The sequence below is a fragment of the Lottia gigantea genome, assembly GCF_000327385.1.
Source record: "Lottia gigantea unplaced genomic scaffold LOTGIsca_24, whole genome shotgun sequence".
Taxonomy (NCBI): Eukaryota; Metazoa; Mollusca; class Gastropoda; family Lottiidae; genus Lottia; species Lottia gigantea.
In genome coordinates this window covers 587,503-597,817 of record NW_008708707.1, presented here as the reverse complement: position 1 = coordinate 597,817, position 10,315 = coordinate 587,503, and the positions used below count along the sequence as shown (strand labels likewise).

General features: G+C 37.5%; 1 protein-coding gene across 1 annotated transcript; it reads left to right on the top strand.

The window, feature by feature from the left end:
* Positions 1–976: 976 nt before the first annotated feature.
* On the top strand, positions 977–10,315 carry LOTGIDRAFT_231896 (hypothetical protein). Its single transcript, XM_009055270.1, has 13 exons — positions 977–1,075; positions 1,957–2,010; positions 2,827–2,913; positions 3,422–3,520; positions 3,746–3,884; positions 4,719–4,838; positions 5,269–5,424; positions 6,819–7,021; positions 7,295–7,546; positions 7,980–8,153; positions 8,378–8,607; positions 9,441–9,621; positions 9,882–10,315. The coding sequence occupies exons 1-13, from the start codon at positions 999–1,001 to the stop codon at positions 9,961–9,963; spliced, it is 1,854 nt and encodes a 617-aa protein (XP_009053518.1). The 5' UTR covers positions 977–998; the 3' UTR covers positions 9,964–10,315.

Below are 10,315 nucleotides of genomic sequence, written 5' to 3'. Positions count from 1 at the left end.
TTCAATCAGACACAATTTAATTATCAAGATCTGCAATTGGTACGGACTGAAAAAAATAACGCATATTCATGATCATCGACCCCACCCGCTGTCTGGTGATATCTTATTTCATTACAAACTTGAGTTGAATTTCGTAGCACAGTCGGTTAGAGCGTGTCTTTCTACGTATAACTTTTGGCGCATTTTTTTTTTTTTGGGAAGGGGGGGAAGTCTACTTTCATTTCCAAAATCGCCTTAGATGTATTATTCTCCGGCTTCCTAGATTAGAAATTGTTCGGGACCCCCTGCCCCCTGATCCCTTACCATGACTAGCACCCTCTACATTCGGCATAGGAACCGGGTGCCTCCCTTCTCAGAAGCCCACCCGTTCGCCTTTGTGAGGGGGGTCAAAAATGTTGTAAGGCTGCTTCCCTCCCCTGGCACCCCTCTAGCTCCGGGCCTGGTTTACTGAAGAGTTCACCAGTTACCATTATATTATGTTGTTTAAGTAACATTACATGATAATGATCATCTAGAGGTGAATAATAAAATCGTTGCTTAAGGAAGATGACACTATATACGGTCAAATCAAAACTTCATTATTGAATATTGCATGGTCTTCATATGTATAAACCCTATTCATTTGTTAGTGCTTGATTTGGGAACTACGTAAGCTATTTCAAATTAAAATTCGTCTGACGATAAAAATAATTTAATCCGTTGAATCGAAACAAATTATGAAATACTTCAAATAAATATTTGTACGGATTAATGTTTAAGGGGCCGGATCGTGATTCGATTACGGTGGTTGAAAAATCCCATAAATAACAAATTAAGGTGAATTCATGTTGAATTCATCCCCGGTCGGACCCCTGGGGCTAAAACCCACGCAGTTCAAAACTTGTCCAAAATAAAAACAAAGAGAAAGAAAGTGGAACTAATTCTTTAGCGTAGCAATTATAAAATGAGCGGAGTAACTCACGTGTAGTTAGTCGGGGGAAGAAATTCGACCAAGAAAGATGTCGCTTTTCGCTATTATTCTGATTTTGAGTTTGTTTGTTATTTCCTACGCAGACATCCATTTACAAAATCCAAGGTAAAACTTCTATTTTACTACTAACACTGTCGTATATTTTGAATTAGGTCATGTAGCACTTTGCACGTGCATCCATATCATTATGAATGTCCGGCTTAGATTCTTGTTTATGTTTTGGGTTGTCGTCGGGTGTGAGTTGCTAGACCATGCCGAGTTATATCATTGAAAGATGTTATTTTTGACTAAGAAATTAAAGAAACTACGGTCTTGATTTGATATCGTGTTTTAAAGTATCGGTAAAGGTTTTGAAACTGATTATTCCTTATGTCTTTCTGTATCGCGTTTTGTTACCGTATTCGTTGAGTTATGGGCGCTGAAAACTCCTATTTTTGGACTTCACCTAAAATCCCTGGAGAAGCAAGTTGACGAAGTGAACAAGCAGTCGTGGAGTGGCATCGGGTGTTCTGGTAGTGTGAATATATCTCCTCCCTGTCGACCCCCATCCACTGTCTACTCTCTGGCTACACTGCTTTCTGAATTGAATTTTGGCCAACATTTTCATATGAACTGACATTTCAATTACAAAATAGTACCGAGAATTTTTGATTGTCTTTCGGTTGATGAAATTGTCAACCAATGGAAAAGTTATTTTTTCTTAACATGATTTTACAGAGAGGAATTTTAAGTCATTTTCACTTGAATTTTCTGGGAGGAAAGTGTGTCTATTTCACATGTAAAATCACCGAACCTTATATTTGTATAGACTCGGAGACATTCTAAGACAAATGGTATTCAGTTAAAAATTGTATTTTGAATATTTATTCAATGAGAGAAAAAATTCAATTCAAAGCTCAACGTAGTAAGACAGTAGGAGTATATACATTACAGGTAGATCTGTAGACATCTAACTTAGTACTTATCCATTTTTATGACTATTTTAGGGGTAGTGGGAATCGTTTGGATGAAAATGGGCGAGAAAGAAGAAATAGGCAGAGGTAGGTGCAAATTGGTTGGTTTAAAAACTGAAAATCCGATCGGAAAGAGAGTAGCCGGCGATTCAAAGCGCTAGTAGGCTAAATCGGATTGCAAATCGAGGCTGTTGGCACCCCCTGATAGACGCACAAAGATCAAAGAGGTTTTCTAAAAAAAATTTCGGTGTATCGGGGACATTGATAGCATCGTGTTGCACCATTCCAATTTTTAGTTAGCCTTGTTCCTGATCAACTAAAACTATGCGTTTTACAACCTAACTCTCACAGCGTTTGCGATATTGACGTCATATACTGTAAAGTATTTCTGTATTTACAGGAACCACATATCTGACAGAAAATTGAAATATGAAAATAGAAGCCATAAACGCACAAATACACATTAAAAAAACTGAAAGCCTCTTAATAATCAATATTTAACTTTTAACCATATCCGCAAAATTATCGTTCATATTTTATAAATATTTTTTATAACCAAATATGCAGAAAAAATGTACAAATGTCAGGTTTCATTAAAATAGAACTGAAAAGGTTTGTGCATCTCAGCGAGTGGGAAAAAATGCAAATGTCAAATTAATTAAATGTAAAAATCAAATCGTTAACGGCATATTAATTTTTTCGAGAATACCACTCGGGGTGGGGGGTGGGGAGGATCCGGAGAGGAAATGAAGTTTAGCTGCAGTAATGGAATTGTCACCCAAGGTCCCTTTTGTGCCACTGTACCTGTGGGCCTGCCAATTCCCCCTCCATTGCACACTGGGTGGCGTTCCATACAGTAGGAGGTAAAACTCCATTTCTATTTTCATTCGTTGTTCATTTCAGACTGTTTAATTCTCAAGCCAATGATAGACAGGGTTACAATGTAGGAAGCCTGTATTATTTACAAGGTTCAACTCTACAAGTAGAATGGTACGTATTATTTTCTTGATTTGGTTCGAACGTTCCCATTGACATCAGGACATTAGGCTACTGGTTTATATTAGTTCTGACAATGTCTTCCCTCTTGAGAACATGACGTTTGCATACAAACCTTTTTGGTTAGGGAGCGTAGTTGATGGGGTGGTGTGCAGAATTATGTCTGCATGTGCACCATCCATTATCCAGAGGTAACATTGTTATGGGTCAAGATCTTACCCTCCATATTTCAGATAATGATACTATCGGGTAATAATAACATCCCAAATGCTGCACCCTTTCGTACGTGCATTTTATCTTAACCAGATAACGTTAAAGCGTGCTCAGGTCACGTGTTCCAAATACAGATTAGATTCAACAAGATTTCACTTGAACCCCCGTTTAGTGTTTTGATCCATTTATTACCTCTCATTCGTAAAAGAATAACTTCACTGTCTTTGTTTATTTAACCGTTCAATTTCGTACGTGCATTTAAAATCCTGACCTAAATTCTGTATTCCAGGACCAATCAACATTCGTGTAACGGCCCAAATTCCAACTGTGATATAATTCTACAATATATGTGTGACGATAAAATAAGAGATGGCTCACTCCAACGAGAGTAAGTGAAAGTTTTTGATTTAATAGTGGTCTGAACATTTTGATTGCAAAACAGATTTTGGGTATCAGTCGAGATGAGGTCTGTGTGCTACAACCTTATGCCGTTTTCCCTATTTGTTCAACCACCTTTAAGGCTTTCATACGACTTTACAAGCATTCACTGACACTCCGGGACGACTACAGTAATGTTGTGGACTATTAATCTATTTTGTGTTATATATTGTAGAACTATACCAGATAGAAATACAAAGTGTGAGAATGACAATTGTAATACAGATATTAAATACAGTATGCATGAAGACTATGATTATTACACCAACTGTAGACTTCGACATCGAAATATGGGGCTTTTTACTGGCGATCTGGTACGTATAATAACAAAGATTCTCTCTAAACAACTAAACGTTGTCGTGTATTCTTATCTCGGCAGGCACGTAATGTATCCGGAGGGGAGGGGGGTGATCGTGGATTGCTGAACTAGGAAGAGGGGGCAAGTATTCAAATAAGATTTCCCGGAGTAGTGGAGCAGCGGAATTGTATTGCTTGGCTCTCTACATGGCGTTTTCTATCAGAGGGAGAAAAGCAGAAAAACTATTTCTTGATGTTAAGATAACGTAAAACTTCATTTCAAAAGCTCGTCATATGTTGTTGACACGTGTTTGAAATATTCATGTAATTTCTAAGCGTAAAATTTACAAGAGTAATTAAGTATGCTTCATTAATCCCGGGTTTTGAATTAATAAGAATTGAGTATTTTCTAAAGCTAATTAGTCCTCGACTTTAATTCTGTATACTGTACTCAACTAATGAACTGATTTACATTGTACGGAATATTGGTCTTTTCTTTGCAATTCGTGCTTTATGCGTATTACTTAAAGAGGGTTTTTGATTCATCCATGATACCCCACCATTCTCCCATGTTATCCCACCACTCTCCCTTATTATCCTTGTTATCCTACCACTTTCCCATGTTATCCCACCACTCTTTGCACACCTCATTGCACACCGCATGATACTACTCATCTCACTTAATTCATCTATGTGCAGCGAAGTAAATTCTCTTTTTTGCATGACATAAATGGATAGCTTTAAAAACAATTAGAAATGTTGTCGGAGTGTGTCAAAACATATCGACAGATAATTTCTCAGAATGGACTAAATTTTATTTTGTTGTCATAGATTTCTTTTACATTTTCCAGAATTTTGGTCGAAGGAATCGGGCTATATCCACTAGACTAGATATGAATGGTAGACGGTACGGATATGAATGTAACGAAGAACGAGAGTACTATCCATACTGGCACCCCACACCTTGGAAGGTATCGTATTATTTTCTTAAACGGGTTTAATCATTTACTTATTAGAGCCCAATCAAGGTCGTAGCCTTAATTTTAAAAAACGACTAATCTTTAGACGTGCGTTTTCTTTTTAATATCAGAGTGTCCGTCTGTTGCTATCAGAGTGTCCGTCTGTTGCTATCAAAGTGTCCGTCTGTTGCTATCAGAGTGTCCGTCTGTTGCTATCAGAGTGTCCGTCAGTTGCTATCAGTGTCCGTCAGTTGCTATCAGTGTCAGTCAGTTGCTATCAGTGTCAGTCAGTTGCTATCAGTGTCAGTCAGTTGCTATCAGATTGTCCGTTATTTGCCAGATGATTTCTGAGACCTCCTATCAGGTATTTTTGTTATTGAAAATATTTTAACATAACTATTAATGATCATCATGTTTTTTTTTTATGTTTTCTTCCCTACAGGATATTGCAGTTCTAACAGACCGAACCGATAAATGTGATTATTATGCACAGAACAGTGAAAATGTTAAAGGTCGAGGATATTGTAAAATCTCAGAAACTTTAATCAAGGAACAAGACGGCAAAATAGTTATTCCAAACAATGAGGAAGACTGCGAGGTAAAATATAAAAGAATTAATTCGTTAGGGTAGTTTTGGGAAAAGAGGGAATATATCTTCATTTCTAGCTATATAAATTGGGAGTATTTGCCGATTTATTTGGTTTATTTTGAAGTATCGATTTAAAATTCTTAAAGGTTAGATTTAAGTGTCAAAGTAATAAAAAAAATCTGAAAATCGGATAAAATTGAGAAATTATTTTCTGACACATTGCCACTTCAAAGATTATGATATCCTCTTGAGACAAGCTTATGTCTGTATAACGGAGACACTTAAAGCTTCTTTTCTCTTAACATCATTCCAATTTCTTCACCTTGGTTTTTTGCTATCAGTGATGCAGTTTCGATGGGCTGACATGGAAAGACATCTAGTCCTTCGAATTGGACAATAAACCGAGGTCCCGTGTGCTACAGATCTCTCGAAAGTTGGAAGTCGAAAATGTGTAGGCTTATGTCCTGTCCTGAGAAAATATTCCTCATTGCACACTGCATGGCGATGTCATTCTCAAGTCCAACCAGGTGCCGAAAAGTAAGACGTAACTCTATTTACGTTTTATTCACGTCTCCTGTAATTCCAACAAAAGCGAAAGTGACGTCAGAATCTTTTCTGGAATTGCAGGAACCACAGACGCCAGGCAGGACATTGGAACAGCGGATATAAAAGCTAAATGGCCCTGACGCATTATACAAGCTCTTTATAATCTCTTTAAGAAAGTAATAATGCTACATTCCGATTGATTTAACTGTATCCAAAGCCTTGCAAAAATCATAAAACTCATCGTTGTTTTTTCTTGTAATCTATGATAGTGATGTTAATTGACTGGTTTCCGTCGTCTTGACACATAATCCAATTAGAGACGAAATGCTAAGGGACTTCGCTCGTAGAGATTTTTTTTTTGTTCTTTGATATTTAAGGGATGCAGTCATCTAAATAATTCAATTTTAGCTATCTGTATCGCTTTTCAGAATCGAAATTTCTGCTCTTTGTTCTCCTACAATTTAATACAAGAAATGTACTGTTTAGACAGATGTTACTTCCGTGGCCATTTCATAGTTTGTAACAAAAATACTCCCTACAAACGCCTTTTTGTCGCAGTGAAAAATTGCAGCCGGTATCGATGGGTTTGAGGCCTGCCAGTGATTCTGAATTTCACCAAGTGATCTTGATTCTGAAAAGTGCTTTGAATGAAAATAAAAGAAATATTAGATTTCAACATCCCTTTAAAGTGTACTAAGTATTGTCTTTCTCTGACCGATATACACTGAACCTGATAAGTGTGTGGGGAATATAATCTGGAGTTTCGTACAAATTCTTCAAATAATCAAATTTAAATCTCATCAAAATACGATGAAAATTTACTTCCGCTTTTACTAAATTTCCCAATTTCATTCCAGAAATTCCGATTCCCAGAAAATAACCCTGACGGTGAAAAAGGTGAATGGGTACAGGCCCCCTCCCACGGAATTGAAGCCCCTGTCTGTCAACAAGCCGAATACAGTCGCGATAACCACAATGGTAACGGAGTCGATGGGAAAACCATGCGATACAACTGGACCATTCCTGAATTCCAACATGAAAAATGTATTTTGAGAATTCGGTAAGTCAAAATATTAAGTTACTCTACATCAATATACCCCTGTTAAATTTTGAACCGATAGTTCAGTATGTGGTACGGCATGTTATGATATTCGCAAGTGTTAATGAGCCCTTAGAGTACTTGACCCGACAAAATCGGAACTATCTATTTGTTTGAGTGGCTGCCTCAAAGCCTTGTTTGCTAACTTTATGTCTGACAGATTTCGTTAGCTCAAGGATAAAATACGCATTTATTTGATCTCTAAACAGGTTTTTGATTGGTTAATTTTTCCAGATACAACGTCACTTCTGATGATTTTGATGGTTGGGAGACAACATCAGAAAACAACGCAGTTGCCGGTAAATTTGACGAAGGCGCTCGCGTACCAGTTTACGAAAACCTCGGCTGGGAGAGTCGCTGCGACGCTTTCGACCGCTCTTATTATATGAAGAACTTACCCCAAGTTCAGGTTTTTGAAGGATTACCAGATTTAAAGCTGCAATTAGCCATAAGAACTAATCAATTCGGACGAGTTTTCCAAGATAGGTAAGCCTTAATTACTTCCTACTTGTCAAATTCAAAACATTTTTTTTTTTCACTTTATCTTTCTCTCACTGAGTTAACACACTTTTTTTGCTCATTATATTAAAATAAATTTCACGAACTTCCTGAATGTGCTGCTCTATATTTCAAACTGATGGTCTTGGTAAGGCAAGCATACATTTAACACGACAGGAAAATATGTTAACATCTTAAAGGGATTGTAAAGAGGTCCTCTAAAAATATGTGTATCGGGGATACTGTATGCACTGATTTGCACCATTCCAATTTCCAAACAGACGTCTGCGGTTTCTGCGGTTCCTGCAATTCCACTAAAACGAAGCGATTTGGACTCGAATTTCGAATGGATGCCCTCGATATAGTTAGTTTCCAATGGCTTCTAAATTAATATTCTTATGGCTTATTTTTATGTCTACAGATCCTTTTCGTTTGCAATCCGACCACGACCTGCCGATGTTCCAGCCGCCGCAAAGATTCACAATTTGAACGTACGTGGTAAACGTGGAAACATTGTACAAACGTATCCGTCTACAGAGTACGATTTCGTACCAAACGACTTGGTGTTGAACGTCAACGACTACTATCACGTACAGTAAGTTACCGTTTCAGTTTAAAGCTTTAGACTGGGCTTCCTTGCTGACGCAGGGGGTTTTAACCTTGATTCTGGCATAGGTCGAAGGAATACTGCCTAATAATACCTGTCAGTGATGTAGGTCCTAGTGGCTGGCATGGAATCGTATCCAATGGGTTTGATAGGGAAACTAACCACCGCCAGAACGCACGTGCATTTTAATCAAACTGACCTATTTATTTCAGATGGACGGGATCCAATTCTAATAACAATGGGAACGCCGGTCAAGGTCAAGCCGGTTCAGATAGAAGTAATTTGGTCTTCTTGCATGAACAAGTGTACCCAGAGGGTAGCGGTTACTCGGGTCCTGGCATCAAAGTGGGTCAATATGGCATGAACTACCCAATGAATGCCACGGAATTGAACGGAATTTTTGACATGCAAACTTTACAAAGTTTAGCCTTCAACATGCCTAGTAAGTATTGAGTCGTTTGTTGTGGGATATTTCATGTCTCTGGTACATTGCCTTGAACGTCGTTCGAATGGGTTTGTGTGCTGCAGATATGCACGTAGTCAGACTCATCTATTTCAGCCTCTGATAGATATTTGGACAGTTATCGGCTAGAGTAGACGAGCTGAAAACTTTCAAAACAGCTATCTTAGGCTGTAATTGAGGCAGATGTTTCGGTATGATATGTACATTAACACTCCCTTTAATTTTATTTGGCCATCATTTGTCATGTAATTTGATGGATATTGTATTTTATTGGGGTTGACTGGATGAGTTCCGTTTATTGAATCAAGAGATGTCGCAATTGGTCCTCACAAGTGGCATTTTAAGGAAGAAACGGAATTAACCAAGTAGCTAGAACTTGATGGTTTCAATATCTCGTCAGCTGTCTTTTGATTAAGCCTTCCTTGGTAGAAAATGTAATTTGGTCGTCTTCTTGTGTGTTACAGGCTCTGCACGTTAACCATCGGAAATAGAAATAGGCTGATACCACTGTCCTGGAAAAATTTCCCTCATTGCACACTGCATGGCATTATCCGTTTTTATTAGTCAACAATTGTATTCCAAACCCTCGATATATATAGGAAGCAGATCATGCTTACTCTTTTTCAAACACATGATGGCACTTTCCTTTGCTATACAACTTTTACTCTCGTTTTTGCCATAGTTTGGACAAGATTTTGATTAACGGAATTGACTTGCTTGTCCACATTTTGGCAGTTTTTTCTCGGAGACCGTGCTTGGCCTTGGTCATTTGCTATAGTTCAGTTAAACGTAAAACTCCCAATTCATTTCAGACCAGCTCGGAGGAGAGATGTCCCTGTTAGACGATGCTGGAACCTATTTTGATTTAGGACCCATCAAGGCACCTCAGAGTGTCGGAGTTTACCATTATATGTGTACCAGGAACAATGCTTTTACCAACAGAGACCAGAAAGGCCGAATCTTTGTTACAGACAAGGACGAGGCTCCTGCAAGGTGAGCACAGAATTGGGTTATATTGTTGCAACATTTTTTGGGTTATATTGTTGCAACATTTTTGGGGTTATATTGTTGCAACATTTTTGGGTTATATTGTTGCAACATTTTTTGGGTTATATTGTTGCAACATTTTTTGGGTTATATTGTTGCAACATTTTTTTGGTTATATTGTTGCAACATTTTTTGGGTTATATTGTGACAATATTTTTGCCATAATTTGATAACATTTTGATAACAATTTTGCATTTTTTTTTCAGGAGAAATTTAGAACCTGCTGCATCCGAAGAAGAGAAAAAAGAAATAAGACAATTATTAGAACTTCTTCAAAATAGAAGTTAGATCAAATTCAGCTTTGGTTTATTAAGCTTTGCAAGTTGATTTATTAAGCTTCAAAAGTTGATTTATTAAGCTTTACAGACCTATCCTTTCAAAGCTTTGCGGGTTGATTTGTTACAGATTCCCTAACAATTGTTATGTTTTTTGTTTTATGTTTTCACTATAACCATTGTCCCATTCGTCATATCTGCAAATTAATTTGCTTGTTTTGTTTGTTCTTCTCTGGTTATTTACATAATGACCAATGTCGTCCTCAACCAATGACCTTGGGAACTGAGCATCAAATTTCCTTCAAAATGATTCGTTTCTTAACTTATATAGAAATAAACAGTGAAGTTATCTTTGTTGAAATTTT